A 17418-nucleotide genomic window follows, 5' to 3' on the forward strand; every position below is an offset into this window, starting at 1 on the left:
TAATCTTTGGAGCACTGCCTCTGTGCTGGGCTCAGAGTGAAATTTGTTGGAGGAGACTAAGCAACACATCCAGAATAGACTGCCGGTTTTCTTTTCCTAAGATTAAAAGAAAACAATAGGGGCTGGGGATTTAGCTCAGCGGCAAAAAGCGCCTGCCTGGCAAGCGCAAGGTCGTGAGTTCGGTTCCTGGTACCGGAGAAAAACCAAAACCAAAAAAAAAAAAAAAAAAAGAAAACAATAAAAACCAACCCACAGAGGTTTTGGAGGTGAGTGAAATGCCACAGAAGTCTTTAGCGGAACACTTAACACATTTCACCTTACTTATGAGCTGCTTTTCTTTTGACATGGCCCAGACACTAACTGAAATCTAAACAGTTATTAATTGCTTTCAATTAATTCTCAGCATTGTAAAGATCATGAAAATTTGCCATCAATCCGACCTTTTTGTGCGCGTGGTACCGGGAATTGAACTCAGGACCTTGGGCTTGTCAGGTGCTATGCCACTGAGCCATATCCCTGGCTCCTGACTATTATTTTTATTGGTAGTTGATTGCATGCCACTGATAACATTGAAAGGAACACAAAATGAAACACAATGAACATAATAGAAAAAATACGCAAAATATGAAACTAAGATGTACGTAGCAGGCAAAGATGGCAAATGCAGTGGACAGCGACAGGAGGGAAGGGCTTTTTGATGAGACGCTGGACTCTGGAGCGATGGTCTGTAGGTGCTGACCAGAAAGAGGCTGTTTCATATAATTTTTGAGAGATCAACAATTTGCACACAGATGTCTGTCAGTGCATTTGTGAAAACTGTTCCACTCTCATCCTAGATGCATTTGTGTGGAAGATGAGTTGGCACTTTTAGGGAAGTTAAGTAATAAATTGTGTGAACTAACACATCACACCCAAACCAGAACTAGTATGGATATATAATTTGCTTTCTAAGTCTGTTGGCATTCAGTTCTCAGTACCATAGCAAAACCCAGAGAAAGACAATAAGCAGAATTTTCTTGGAAACCATTAACTCTAATAAACAGAGAGAGAGGGAGGGAGAAACTTGAAATGTGTTCCTGCAGGACAGAGAATAAGTTCCACCTAAGTATGACCAACACACGGGGCAGAGGGTGTTCCAATTAGAGTTTTGTAAATAAGTGTTATGTTTTAGCCATTCAATTTCATATCTAATTAGCTTTTAGGAAAATTGACTGAAAGTATAAGGATTTGTTTTAAGTTAAAAAAGCCAATGATCACTGAGGGAAAGAAAGCCAGTAAAAAATCACTGTTGTTTTCTAAATTAAAAGGCCCATATTCTCATTCTTAATCACGTCTTGCTCTATTTAACAAGATCCACACAACCGTTTTTATCAATAAATTTCAGGCTGAACAAAGACAATGCTAGGAATTAGGTTAAAATGTATAAATGATCTATATGACTCCAGAGGTTAAATTTAGTTTAAAAACTAGTAATCACTTTACACTTGAAGGGATTACATTTTTTAAGCAGTATTTGGTTACCTTCTCTTTGCAGTGACTCTAAATCTTCTAGAATAAATAACACTAAGTTTATTCTTATTTTTTTATTTGTATCTTCCCCCAAAATCTTAGCAAACAAAAATCTTAGCAGAGAATCATGTCCCTTTTGAGTTAGAAGGATGTCTCAAGAACTTTGTCAAAACTCCCTTAGTTTTCAAATCATGTAATCTGAGATCTTACAAACAGATTTTGTCCTCCCACTGAAGGGAGAAAGAACAGCATTATAATTTATTCTCTCTGAAATGATTCTCATATTTTGTTAGATGACTTTCAATTTAATCTACCCACACTAAAAATATCTCTTGAAAAAAATACACGTCAAAACAATTTTCTCTGATCTTCTTAAATAAGATACAATAGAGAGTGAGCCAGTGACTTACATTACCCAAGTGCCTGTAACCTTAGCGCATGTCTGCAGAGTAAGCCCCAGGTTTTCTGAATTCTAACACATTTAGATCTTTTTCTGTCCTACCCAAACCTTACATGTCAGTAGACTTGCCTGTGCGTTCTGGTTCAGAGGCTGGCATAAATGACGAGGGCCCTCTGAGGCTGATGAATGCCAGTGCTATTTTCACCTCTCCTGCTTGTCACTCTGTAATTGCAGTAAATGCAATTGGAAGTACTTTTATTTGAAGGCCATTTGACAGAGGGGAAGAAAACACATTTACTCTTTCAAGGCCCATGTGTTTTCCTGGGAGAAGCCTCCCTATCAAATTTGTCCTTTTATCCTTGGATAGCTATTTGGGAAATTTCTTTGGACAGTGAAACCTCCCCAATGATTTCGCAACCTAAGAACAGAGCCATGATTCACAGTGTTTCCGCCAAACTCTCCCTATCTCTTTTCCTCCTATGTTCTAAAGACCGGAAGGCTGTTTCAGGCTTGTGTGCTTGAAGCCTGTTTTTTCCCAGAGTGAGATAGAAAATTTGCATGCTTTACTCATTAAGCTATTTTCATCTAGAATTTAAGGAACAAATTGTTTTTTAAAATCTGTGGCTCTATTAAGGTAATACAAATCAAGATGAGTACTTTCCACTTTTTTACAGTATTCTTTTCTAACTCACCCTTCTCATAGGAACTCAGGGACACTCAAAACAGTTGCTTTTATTGTTTTCATTGGAGAGACGCACTAAGGGAACACAGCTAGCTTGGGCACGTTTAACAGAACCATCCTATGTCATACACAAGAAAGTCTTTCTTATTTTGCAGAACAAAAAGAAGAAAAATGCAAAAGTAATGTTTATACTTTGCTGAAGCTGTTTGAAGTTTATACAAGTCATCCTACCTTCTGACCTGCCTTTCAAACATCACGATACTTGCTGTTCTCGTCTGTCCAATCGCAGGTCTGTTTCAATGGTTCTTACCTATAAACAGGTTCCACTCGGTGTCCAGATCCGCCTGATTGGCCAAGCAGCCCTTCATGACATTGAGGCAGTAGTTGTTGCAGGGTCTCACAGTGGGCAGTCCTCGACAGTATGGACAGTACAGCATCTTCATGAGTGCGCGGATACACCCAGGGGTGGGGCTCACCTGTAGAAAAATTAGAAAGTAAAAGGAAAAGAAAATCAGAAATAAGAAGAACAAAAGACAGGAAAAAGGAAGTCACTTTGTCCATTAAAAAAAGAAGAAAAAAAAAAAACAGGCAAAATAGCTCTAGTAATCTTCAAACAGTTGAAATTATCAGGATCTCAACCCCAGAATGATAACCCTTTTTAATTCCTCTTGAAGCCAGCCCATACCTATTGAATACTTCTGCTCAGCAAATTAATAACCAACTTTTGAAATGTCCCTGTCAACATTTTGATATTGATGCCATTGTAATTCAGCCCTAAAACAGACATAGTTCCATTGCAACAGGACGTGAAATGAGATAAAGCACGTGGAAGCAATTTGGAAAGTTAAAAGCCCCATAAAAGTGTAGGTATTATTAAAGTTTAATGTGACACCTTTAGAAAAGTTTCCAACTAGTTACTTGACCTTTTTTTCTCAAGGAGGTTGGCGGATAGACTTTTGCACATAATTTTTTTGAAAAGAGCAGTATCAACTTGTCTGGGACTTCTGAGATCCAGGCCTATGTCAAAGCAATGGAACCTATAAGGCACCATTCACAGGCATCTGTGATTGTACTGGTGCTGAATGTAAGCAGAGGAGTTATTCAGAGGAATTACTAATCAACTGACAAAGAAGGGCTATTGGTGCTGAATAAGAAATGTGATACACCAGAGTTAATCACTTCTAAAACAATAAGGACTTTTAAAGACTCATTAAAAACTCTAATTTGACTTTAAGAAGAAATAATATTTAAAGCAGTATACATCATCAATAAAAAATACAGGAAGTTTTTTTCATGACTACATGTTAAATTATTGTCCTACCGTTTAGTTGGGTTACAGAATTTTGATGTTTTAGTCAAGTAACTAAATACATATTGCTATACTTGTGCTTTAGATCAAAGGGAAAAAAATAACCTCACTAAAGCTAACTGGAGTTGTTGGGCCTTGTGAGAACTGTGGTCGTATTAGAGGGACTGGGTCCATGGGTGACATTTATCTAGCAAGGACATTCAGATCATTCAGGTACTGATGGGGCATATTGCCAGTATAATGCTAGAACACTGAAGTATTTGCACATAAATGGACACTTTCAATTTCTATAGCTACTCCAGGTCATTCTATCCTTTACCTAAAAACCAAACTTGGGTACTTTTAATGCTTCTCTTTGGTTTCTGTAACATTTTTAAAATTTTATGCTGCATGCTGATAATATCCTAAGACATTATCTCAGAAAATAAAGCCATTTATTTATTTATCTGGACACTGGAATATCCAGATGTCCTTCTGAGTTTTTTTGCATTTTATGTCAAAATTTTGATGAAAAATTTCAAATATACAGACAAGTCAAAGGCTTTTTATGGTAACCAGTTATATGTCCACTCCTAGACTGTTCAGTTTGCATTTTCCTGTTTGCCTTTTATCTTTTTTGTGTTCTTTATCTGTCGTATCTGTCTATTAATTCACCTCATTATTTTACACCAAAGTAATATCCATTTTCTTTTACTCTAAAGCAATCTCTCCTTGATTCTTACTTTTCCTAACAATTTAATGTTGGCTTGAATGAAACGGAATCAACATGATCAACAATAGAAGTGTGTGAAGTACTCTAAGTTAAGGAAGTGAAGTGAAATATAATTGGCATTTATAAAGATACAGAGAGAATGACAGTAATCATTCTAAAAATGCTATGACAACAAATAAACAAAGAAATGGAACAGAAATAAAGAGTCTAGTGGTTCTATGTATGTATGTGTGTGTATGTATGTATGTATGTGTGTATGTATTTATGTATGTGTGTGTATGCATGTATGTGTGTATGAATTTATTCATTTGTGAGAATATAGTAATGTTATCATATCACTTTCAGATTAGCTGCTTCATTTGAGCAGAATTGTTTTAAAATTTTCTTTTATCCACAGATATCCCAAGCCATCCATTAAAAAACAAACTCAGAGGCTATAATTCTGTATTACACATAAATGTGAGCTTTCAAATTCTTACATATTCATTTCTTATTTGCAGCCTGACAAAGCCTTGTTTGTAAAATTTTATTTTACATTGTTTTTCATAACATTGCAATTTCTGTACAATGCTTCCAACAAGGACTCACTGTATTTTCACTCAAGCTGACAAAACCTCATTCTTTGATTGTTATGCTGTTCATTTTCTCAGCAGTGCTTATATATAATGTTTTGTTTCTTCATATTCAGTGTCCCAGGGTAAAACTTGGAGCATTTGTCAACACGAGGGATGCAAACTCGAGACCTCTTGGACACCTTGACTGTCTTGTCCATCATTATAACTGCTCTGCACAAGGTACATATCATATAAAGTATTATGATTATGATACACATGCTCAGATCCTTTCTGAATCATCCTTTCTGTTATGTTTACCAATTTCTTGGCCACACAAATATTCAGAGATGAAAAAAAAAACAGAAAAAGATGGTTTCATACATCTTAGCATTCAATTGTTGCTTTTAAATTTTGCTGTCAAATGCTATTGATTGTATTAATTTCAAAGCTTTGCTTAAAAAAATTGTGTTAGAACCAGCACAATTTTCTCAGTCTGACATTTCAGAAGAGTCTCCAACTCAGGGTAGCAACCAACAGAGATAATTGAACACCCTTAATAACCTAAAAGAACAATGTTGTTTAAGTTAAGTGTGGGTCTCCAAGCACATTCAGAAAGGATATCCTTCTTGGTCAAACGAAGGACATTTGAAGAAGAAAACCAAGCTTGGGGGATCAAAGTCAAAGCTTTCATTGCATGTCATGTGTTTTGAACTTACCCATTGTATGGCTAAATTAAACTTTCTAAAATTCTTGCTTCAAACTGAATAGAAAGTTGTTTTAAATACCAGTTATGTAAAGTGTTATACTCTTTAAAACTCTATTTTCAAATTGATATAGACTCACACAAATTTGAAGAAGTAATGAAGTTATGGTACCCTTCACTCACAGTCTTGAAGTGGTGACATTTTACATAGCTGAAGGGTAATATCAAGACATGGCAATTGATAGTATTACTCTGCAGTTATCCAGTCCATAGATCTTATTAAGTTTTTGTAATGGTTGATACATTGTGTCAACCTGAGAACCTTAAATGTTTAACTAAGTGACTCAGCATGGGGCCAGGGCCTTCACTTTGTAGACATCCTAATCCTGTGCAAGAGGAGGGCACAGAGAAGTTGTGAGTGCTACATATGCCCTGCCCTAGGGTGTGTAGCCTGCACACAATACAAAGGAGGAAAAGAGGCTTGCTCCCCTCATTTTTGCTCTTGCTGCTTCTGCTTTCTTCTGACACCTCCAACTATTGTCTCTCACCATGCCACCCTGCCTTGGAGCCAACTGATTATAAACTGAAACCGCCACACACTGTGAGCTAAATAAACCTCTCCTTCCTTAATTTTGGGTATCAGGTATTTTGTCTCAGCAATGAGAGAAAAGTAACCGACACACTTTTGATTACTTTTTACACCTGCATGTCTTTGTATGTGCATGGGTCTACACAACTTTGTGCAGTTTTATCCTATATACAGAGCTGTGTAATCATCAAAATCAGTGTACAGAATCATTCTATCACCAAAAGAATTCTTTTGTCCTACCTCTACCTCACCCCTTATTCCTGTCAGCTAGAAGCCACTAATCTGTTTTTTTTTAATCTGTATAATTTCATCATTTTAAAAGAAAGATTTGAAAATAGAATCAAACAGCCTATAAACTTTTCAGCTTAATTTTCTTTATTTCTTTTTTTTTTCACCAAACATAATGCCCTTGAGGTCCACTCATGCATTAGTAACATTCCTTTTTATAACTGAGCAATATTTCATTGTTTGGACATACAGAGTTTGCTCAACTATTCATCCACTGAAGGGTAACTGGGTTGTTATTCAGTTACCCACTGAAGGGTAACTAGGTTGTTTGCTAGAAGCATTCATGCATATGTTTTTGCATAAACATAAGTTTTCATTTTTCTAGGATAAGTATTTAATAGTATAAATAATGGATCATATGGCAGGTGCATATCTAGTTTTGTAAGCAATTGCCAAGTATTTTCCAGAGGGTACATGTAGTATTTTACTTTCCTATCAGTAATGGATAAGAGTTTTTTCTACATTCTTGTCAGTATTTGGATTATCATTATTTTTTATTTTATATATTCCAATAGGTATCCATTTTTAATTTTATTGTGAATTTCCTTTAAATAATACGCTACACCATTCTAGTCTGAGTGTAACCATATGAACGTTGGATCTCAAATCATCTACAAGTAGGTCTCTGGGCAATATGAAAATTAAAAATAAATAAGCCTGATATATGTCTGTATATTTAGAAAAAACAGCATTAAAAAAGAGTTGTAAGAGTCACATTCAAAATTTAAAAAAAGAAAAATCTCAAACATAGGGAGCCACAAATTTGTAAATTTTTTAGAGTATTAGGAAAAACATTTCCTACTGAAGAAAGTTGTATTCTTTTAGCAACAATAATGAATATAAACATTTTTAAGGAATAAAATGTTGAAACTGTTCTTCTAGTTGGTAATGTGAATTTTTGTTTATGTTTGAAATCTATATCTGTAGCTGCCAAAATATTCAAAGTAGACTGGGAAACAGACTTATGTAGTCAAATAATAACTTCATAATGATGACTTTGGATAGGATACTTATTGGAGTTTACACCAAAAAATTAATAATTTTTTGTCAAGAATTTATATTGGAAGGAAGAAGAAATATGAGCTCCTTACATTTTGGGTTAAATTCTATTTTACCTTCTTCTTTTGGTCTTGTTTGTATAATGAGTGACATGTTATATCATAGGTAATATTATAAACAATGTTCTTGCAGAATAACTGCATATAAATAAGACAAAATATTTGAGCTGTCCCTATGAAACTTCATGGTTTTATTGATGTAGTTCATTTTGTAAAGGTGCTACACTGGAATATTTTAAGAACTATGAAAAGGATACGATCAAGCTATATTGGGGGATAGGACAAAGACATCTACCTGGCTACTCTTGAGTGTCAAAATGTTGTAGCAATTAATTATTATGTTTTTTTTTTTGTTTGTTTGTTTTTCTCTGGTACCAGGAACCGAACTCACGACCTTGCGCTTGCCAGGCAGGAGCTTTTGCCGCTGAGCTAAATCCCCAGCCCCAATTATTATGTTTTATAAATGTGAATTGAAGCATATCATGTCCTCAACGTTGTAAAAAGCAATTTCAGGTCTCTGAAAGATTTCTGTATGTGGACCAATATTTATACATTGGTTCTCACATTAGCAATCTGAAATAGTAGTCAACGTAAAGTAAGATGTTCTTCAAATATTAAATAAACAAGAAAATGTGAAAGTTATGAGTCATTGCATACAAAGAAAATGGTATATATCTAGAAAGTGCTTGTTTGTATGAAAATCATACTACCAAAATAGACACATCTACATTTTGTCCTCAGAGGACAGACAAATTAATGTAAGTGAATTATTTAGTGAGGAAAATTCTAAATGTGTTTTTAAGCAAGAGTTGATGCCAATCTCCACTTTCCAAGGTATAGTTATTGCAAGTGACAGGATACTTCTGTTCATGATCTTAATATGTATCCCCAGTAACTGAAGTGTTTTCTGAAGCCTTCAAGTATGATCAGATTACATTCAAATTAGTGCTCATATTCAGTCTTTTTAATTATTATTCTTCAGCTTGTAAATAGGTTTTGTAGTAAATCCATGGGAACTTAAATTTGTATTCATCTTGGAGGAATGCTGTGTAATGTGAACCCATGAAAGAACACTTAGCATAGAACTGGGATTAGGGGTTAATGGGAGGACCCTGCAGTAGCCAGGTAATAAATGTCTGTAGAACATTCACTGAGGATAAGTAACATAATAGAAATGGCAGAGTAGGGAGTGGAGCATCAAGAATTGGTCTCTTCACTTAAGAATTTACTAATCTAAAAAAAAATGAAAGACTGCACTTTTGAGAACTTTGGAATCTAACAAAAATTACAGCAACCAAGACAGTGATTAATGAAGAAAATGTCTACTAAAATGAAGTTAAAAAACATTGCTAAAGCTCAAGTCTTAAGAAATTTAAAAATACTTGAATCATACCAAGTATTTTTTGTAAGTAGAATGGAATTGAAGCTAGAAATCAATAACAGAAAGAAAATTGTAACATATACACATATGTGGAAATTAAACTGTACATTCTTAGGGGATGGGAATATAGCTCAGTGGCACAGTGCCTGCCTGGTAAGTGCAAGGTCCTGAGTTCAATTCCTGGTACCAAAAAAAATTAAAAGGGTGTAAAACAGGAGATATTTACCCTCCCACGTTCACTGTACCCTTATTCCCTACAGCTGAGAAGTGGAATAAAACTAACTCATTGATGGATGAGTGGAGAAAAAATTTTTGGTAAACACATAAGATGGAACATTTGTTCAGCCTTTAAAAAGAAGGAAATCTTCTCCTAAGCTAAATATGGGTGGACCTTTAAGATGTTAGGCTAAGTGAAGCCAGTATGACACTGAAAGAAAAATACTACATGATTCCAGTTTTAGGAGACATCAAAAGTTCACAAACTCCTGGAAATAAAGAGTAGAATTGAGGCTTCCAGGTGCCAGGGGCCGAAGACAGTGGGCTTGTTTCTACTCAATGATACAGAATGTCACTCAGGCAGGATGAAAGCAGGTGTGCTGTAGGACAGAGTGCAGATAGTGAGCAATACAGTACTGCATGTTTTTGAGAGACTGGATATAATCTTCTCTGCTCTTTTTTGAACAACAGCACAATGGCATTGCATAATGACAGACATAGATCAGTGAATTAGAACTGACCTGAAATGAGCCTACACCTTTATGGCCAATTGATTTTCAACTAGATACAGAGACCATTCAATGGGCAATGAACAATCTCATCAGGAAATCTTACTGGGACAGCTGTGTATTCACAAGCAAAGGAATGAAGGTGAAGCTTACTTCACAGCCCATTACAAAAATTAAGTCAGAATTTACTCATGACTCAAATAGAAGAAGAAATTTTTTTTAAAGCTTCAACAGTGCTATTGGGGTAAATCCTAATGAACTTGTTGTATCTGACAGTGGATTCTTAAATAAGATAGTGAAGGAAAAAAATAAGTGGATTTCATAAAAATTTTAAATATTTGTTCCTCAAAGGGTATTATCAAGGAAATAAACAGACAGGGTATGAATAAGAGAAAACACTGACAAATCATGTATACCATAATGGTCTAATATCCAGAATATGTACAGAATCCTACAGTTTAACCACAAAAAACATAACATAATAAAATGTAGGCAAAGAACACAAATATATGTTTCTCGAAAGAAGACTTGCAAATTGTTGAAAACTCATGAAAAGATGTTCAACATTATTAGTTGTCAGGGAAATGCAAATTAAGATGAGATGCTGCTTCATACCACTAGGATGGCTTTAAAGTAAAAAACAGACAATAATGAGTACAGGTGTCGGGGTGGAGGAGTTGAAACCCTGCATTATTACAAACAGAATATAGAAGAGTGGGGTGACCTGGGAAAGTTTGGTGGTTCCTCAAAAGGATAAACATAGAACTACCTTGTAACACAAACATTCTACTGCTAGCTATACACCTAAGAAAATGAAAGCATACCACACAAAACTTGTAAACAAATGTTTGTAGAAGAGTTATTCACTAATAGCTCTGAACTGGTGACAGTCCAAATGTCCATTAACTGATTAGTGCATAAACAAAACATGATATAGTCATACAATGAAATGTTACTCAGCAATTTAAAGGAATGAAATTTTAATATATGCTGTCATGGATGAACTTTGCAAACACTAGACTGAATGACCATAGCCAGTCATAAAAGACCACATGTTATTGTATTCTATTCATACAGAATGTCCAGAATAGGTGAATCAGTAAAGACAGAAAATAAGTAGTGGTTGTCAAGGGTTGGGGCAAAAGAGGGATCGAAGTAGGAGAAGGGGCGGGAGAGTGACTGATAATAAGATGTTTATCTTTTGTGATGGAAATGTTTAGAATTAGGTCATGGAAAGTTACAATAGTCAACATTGTAAATATACTAAAATATTGGTATCTTCACTTTTAGTGGGTTAATGTTATTGTATGTAAATGATGTCTCAATACATTTGTTTAAAAAGAGAGACAGATGAACCTTTAACAAATGAATTCCTACTACCATAGTTGGACAGTAAGGAAATTTCAGGGCTGGGGTGTAGCTCAGTGGAAGGGTGTTTTCCTGCCATACCCAATACCTTGGTTTCAATTCCCATTATAACCCATAAAAGGAATTCTAGAGCAAAAATACAATTCTTTATCCATACCTAAAGGCTATATCTGGTTATATACTTATATAAAGCAATAAATTACATTAACCCTGAATTAGATGATACCAAAATTAGTTTGATAGGCATGACCTGAATGATATCTTAATATCTCCTTTTTCAAGAAGTGACCTATTATTTCCACTGCGGCTAATGCTGCTTTGGTGGAGATGAATTTCCACGCCTGCACATAGAGAAGCTTTGGGCTCTCCAATTCAGTTTGAATACTGATTAAAACGTGCAAGCTCTAAAACTATCTCCTCTTTATCTTGTACCATTGAAAGAGAACAAGGATAAGACAGGAAACAACTATGAATTGCAAATCAGAGCCTGAAGGAAAAATGTTCCCTACATGGATGACAAATGCCTATAGTGACACTGTGATAAAAATTCAGCCTATTTTTAAAAATTTAATTTTATTAACTAGAAACTGCCTCTGAAACCATGAGGCTCCCAAAGCATTTGTAAGCCCTGAGATGATGACTGAACTTTCTGTTTCTGGGAGAAAAGGAATCGACATAATTTGCTTATCTAATAAGCATAACTGCAGAATTTCCAAAGCCAAGCGTAAGTGACATCAATGCCACGGAACACTTAAAAACAAAACCAGGATGAGGGAAGTAAGTTCAGTTCCATTCTATGTCTGCTCTTGCTGGTTCTGTGTTAATGCTTCTCAGGTTATTAAACAAATTCAGTGTTATCTAGATCCAGTTTCTATATGTGATTTAATTCCTTAAAACATAACTAAAACTGCGATAGAAGTTAGTAAATGCATGTTATTATTCGCTCCACAAACTGGAATAGTTCCAAATAGCACTTAAATAAATTATACAAACATGCACACATACACACACAAATGCACACAAGAATATTTTTCATCCATTAGAATGAAATAGCTCTTTCTACTAGTTAAATACATATTTCAGAGGGCTTTCTACTGTGTTTACCCAATAGAACACAACATTATTTTAATTTTACCTCACTGTACCATAAGGAGGTCTTGGTGATACTGCTTTTCATTTGGGCAGTCTGCTTGACATTCCAAACTTTACCTGTAAAGTTGTAAATTTTCAAAATGTGAGCATAGAATATAAAACAAGATCACTACGAGTCTCATCAGGAGATAGCTGTCTTCCTCAGTTAGAAATTATAGCTTAAATATTACTTAATTTAGGAAACACGTTTTAGTAGTGACTTTATTTATTTATTTGTTTGTTTTTGTCTTTTTGAGGTAGGGTCTCACTATGCAGTTCAGGCTGGCCTTGAGCTCACTTTGTAGCCGAGGCTGGTCTTGAACTCACAATGATCCTCCTGCCTCAGCCTCCCAACTGCTGGGATTACAGGCGTGCGCAACCATGCCCCGCCAGAAGTGACTTTAAATATGAGTTATTGCAGTGAGAATCCACTTAACTTAAAGCTATGAACTTGAAGTTCTGTACAGTAACACTTGCATACTTGCATCTGCTTTGAAATACACACAGTCTGCTTTAAAGTAGGTAAGTAGGTATGGCATTTTCAAGAATGTAAAATTAAATCAATTTCTTGGAAACGTATAAATTTAAATGCTTAGTATAAGTAACTGGCATGTGGTAAGATATGGTACAAACAGAAATACAGAAAAACACCATACAGTGTATTTTGATAATTTTTGATATACAACAAAAATGTGTAGAAATCTATCTATATGTTAGACCTATCATCTACCTATCTATCATCTATCTATTATCCATTGCCAGTTTCTTCATGAGCAATGTCCTTCTGCCAACTGCACTAATGCTGTCTGGATGGATGCATGATAGCGTTGTTACACACATGTGGATTCACAATAGCCATTCTAAATCCTGATGAGCCCTTCGTGAGAATCCCTGCAGCTTGCAGCACCAGGGATTTGCACAGATGGTACACATTCTTCACCTTGTAAGGCAAACTACCATCATGATCTCAGGGAAGGAGACAATACATTAGAAATACCAGTGTAATGGAGATTGCACAAGACCAATTAGATCATCCTCTAACCAGCTGGCTGGCAACTGAGTCATGTACTTCTGTTCCTAAGAAGGGGGACATTACTGGAAATTTCCATGGCATGAAGGAATGTATTCAAGAAGAGCTCTTATAGGACAGGCCAGTGGTCAATCTTCTGTTCAAAAAGTAATAAAAATAGGTGACAAAAACAGCTAAGATGGAGGTAGCAGAGAGGGGGAAAAAACCCAAAAAGTTATTCCAAGAAAAGGATCCCCATTTCTTCCAATATTAATGGAATGGAAAGCTAGAACTGGATTCATCGAGTTCATTCAGAGTACTTAATGAGCGTAACCATGCGCTGGCACTGCTTAAGGTACTATAATGAAAATGAATAGTGGATTTCAAAGTTGCCAAGGAGGAAAATTCACAACTGAGGAAGGACTTGTGAGAACTGCTTGATGTTTATATGACTGGCTGAGAAACAGCTATTAAAGAACCTAATTTTATGAATAACTGCTCAGTGAGAAACACAGCATAAGGATTTCTTACTGCTGTAAACTCCGGGGGAGCGGAGGCACCAACTCAGATGACATACAGAGAATACAGAGAAATTAGCCTGCTCACCTATTCACATTATTTCTATTACTATTAAACTAAATAAACACCTTCCAAAGACAACATGATGAGTCTGGACAGGCTCACTGCACATTTGGTGGCCTTCAATAGTTTAGATTTCCATAGTTCTGCAGATGAACGAAGCAGGGGAGAGTATACCCCGAGAAGCAACACTCCATGCAAAGCATTACAGGGAGAATTTGTAGAAGAGAGATACAAAAACAGTGCTTCTGTTTTTCATCTGTTGAGACAGTATAGAAGATTGTTCCTGTAAATAACACAGTCATTGGAATGACCCTTTAGTCTTACTAAAGACTTACTTTGAAAGATGAGCTATTTTCATAAGTTATATAATATTTGATATAAAATGATATTACTTTGCATTAATTACTTTTAAAATGATGACAAATAGAAAACAGTGATTAAGTTTTCCTGACAGTTTTGCCAACATTCCCGCCGTTTGCCCCAAGGATGTCTTCTGAAATCCATGGTGCTGATATTCTTGTATTTTAGTAAAAATGAAGGGATTCGGAAGAAGTTAAATAAGAATACATCGTTGAGTATCATGGCATCACACCAAGAAGTATAATTCCAAGTGATTTTTAAAGAATTAGTTCATAAACCTTTTAAAAACTTTAATATCATTTGTAGTTATGAAATATAGAATGTTGTCCTTTATCTCTGCTGTAGCCACTGAATCCTTGTGAGAAAAATATTCTCCACAGTAACCATTTTCCTATGAAAAAAATTCTGTCAGACTTAATGTTATTTCATTTTACCATGCCGATTTCCAAAACAACCATTAATTACTATATTGAAAAGGATTCTATAAAATCTCTGATGACAAATGGAAATTAATTAAATTGAGCAAAAAAATGCAAAGAATGAATGAATCAGAGTTGATTCTTTAAAAGGATGAACAACACAGACAAACCCATGGCTAAACTTAACCAAAGGCAGGAAAGAAAAGACCCACATCAATGAAGTTAAAAAGAAAAAGGTAAAATCCACAGAAATCACTGATTCTAGATGATTATAAGTAACAACTTTGAAAATCTATATTCCAAAAAACTGAAGAATCTATTAGAAATGGATAATTCCTAGACACATATGAATTACCACAACTGAATCCACAAGATATAAAAACACTGAATTGACCAATTAAAGTCAAGGAAATTGAAGCAGTAATAAAATCTCTTCCAATTAACAAAAGCCCAGGATTTGATGGATTCACTGCTGAATTTTACAAGGATATCAGGGAATAGTTAATACCAATACTCCTCCAACTTTTTCATGAAATTGAAAAGGAAGGAACACTGACAAACTCTTTCCTTTAAGCTTGCATTAACCTGATACCCCAACCACACAAGGAAAGAAAGAAAGAAAGCTAAAAGAAAGAAAGAAGAAATAAACCAAGCCAGAGCTCAATTTCTTTAATAAATATAGATATACTAGTCCTCATTAGATACTTGCAAACAAAATACAATAAATCATTAAAAAGTCATAGAGTGGTCGGGCTTGGTGGTGCATGCCTGTAATCCCAAAACTGGGGAGGCTGAGACAGGAGGATTGCCATGAGTTTGAGGCTGGCCTGAGCCAGCCTTTTCAAGGACCGCCTGAACTACATAGTGAAACTCTGTCTCAAAAAAGACAAAGAAAAAGTTCACAGAGTTAGTTTCATCCCAGGATGCAAAGGTGGTTCAACATACATAAATCAATAAGTATAATAGAAGCAGAAATAAGGATGAAAATCACATAATTATCTCAATAGAAACCAAAAGCCTGTGGAAAAAAAATCTAACATCCAATCATGATTTTAAAAAAAACCTTGACAAAAGTTGATATATAAAGACCTTACCTCAAATTGATAAGAGCCATTTATGACAAACCCACTGCCAACATCATACAGTATTGAAAACCTGAGACCTTCTCACTTAAATGAGGAATAAGAAAAAAATATCCATTCTTATCACTTCTATTCAACCTAATACTCAAAATTTTAGCCAGAGCAATTAGGCAAGAGAAAGAAATAAAGGGGACTCAAGTAAGAAAGGAAGAATTCAAACTCTGCTGGTTTGCAGATAGCATAATCTTTTACATAGAGGACACAAAAAACTCCACCAGAAGACTCTTAGAACTAGTAAGATAATTCAACCAAGTGGCAGGTTATAAAATAAATGCATAAAAACCAATAGTGTTCCTATTCACCAAGAGTGAACCCACTGAGAAAGAAATCAGGAAAACAATCCCATTCACAGTAGCTACAAAAAATTAAATATTTAAGAATTAACCTAATCCAGGAAGAAAATGCCTTTATAATTAAAATTGTATTGCTCTGAAAAGTGATTGATGATGATATTAGAAAGTGGAATGACATCCTGAAGAATTAGAATTCACAAAATGACCATATTACAAAAATGACATGCAGATTTAATATAATTCCCATCAAAGTACCATCCATTTTTCTTCCCACAGAATCAGAAGAAATCTAGAATAGCCAGAGCGATCCTGGGCAACAAAAGCAGGGCAGGAGATATCATGATCCCAGACCTCAAGTTGTACTAAAATGCTACAGTAGTAACAACAGTATGGTACTGGCACACAAACAGCTATATTGGGGAATAGAATAGAATAGAATAGAATAGAATAGAATAGAATAGAATAGAATAGAATAGAATAGAATAGAATAGAGTAGAATAGAATAGAACATGATGTGATATGATACAATACAATACAGCACAGTACAATATAGTACAGTACAATAGAATAGAAGAATAGAGTAGAATAGAATAGGAGGATGCACAAAGAGGCACAAGGACCTTCAGTCAGCTCATGTTCAACAAATGTCCAACAGTGTATGCTGGAAAAGATAGCTTGCATAACAAACAGTGCTGGTAAAATTGGTTATCCAAACACATAACAAGCAATATTCATCTATATTCCTTACCCTACACTAAAATCAAATCAATAGGAGCCAATATCAGTGTGTGTGTGTGTGTGTGTGTGTGTGTGTGTGTGTGTATTCATATATAAATATAAACAAAAAGTCTGAATCTTCTGGAATAATAGTTTAGTAAGTCTCTTGAAGGTATAGGCAAAAGCTTCTTGAACAGAACTCCAACTGCCAAGAAAAATACCAAGAATACACAAATGTAATCACATTAAATTTAAAGGTCTTCTGCAGAGCAAAGGAAACAACTACAGAATGAAGAGATAAAATGCAAAATGAGGAAAAGTTTTACCAGCAACTCCCCAGACAGAGGACTAATAACAGGGATATAAAAAGAACTAAAAAATATTAAGCCCCTAAAATAAAAGACCCTATCGAAATGGGCAATTGAAATAAATAGGCCTTTCTCAAAAGAAGAAATACAAATGGCCAGGGGCTGGGGATTTAGCTCAG

The 17418-nt window shown here is 35.1% G+C and overlaps 1 protein-coding gene across 1 annotated transcript in view; it reads right to left on the minus strand.

Moving 5' to 3' along the window:
* Gpc6 (glypican 6) overlaps positions 1-17418 on the minus strand; it is a 1075163-nt gene that overhangs the window by 343820 nt on the left and 713925 nt on the right. Inside the window, exon 4 of the mRNA XM_005374116.2 lies at positions 2902-3067. Within this exon, the coding sequence (XP_005374173.1) occupies positions 2902-3067 (166 nt within the window). The remainder of the gene's footprint in view (positions 1-2901; positions 3068-17418) is intronic.

The sequence above is a fragment of the Chinchilla lanigera genome, unplaced genomic scaffold, assembly GCF_000276665.1.
Source record: "Chinchilla lanigera isolate Chin_1 unplaced genomic scaffold, ChiLan1.0 scaffold00003, whole genome shotgun sequence".
NCBI lineage: Eukaryota > Metazoa > Chordata > Mammalia > Rodentia > Chinchillidae > Chinchilla > Chinchilla lanigera.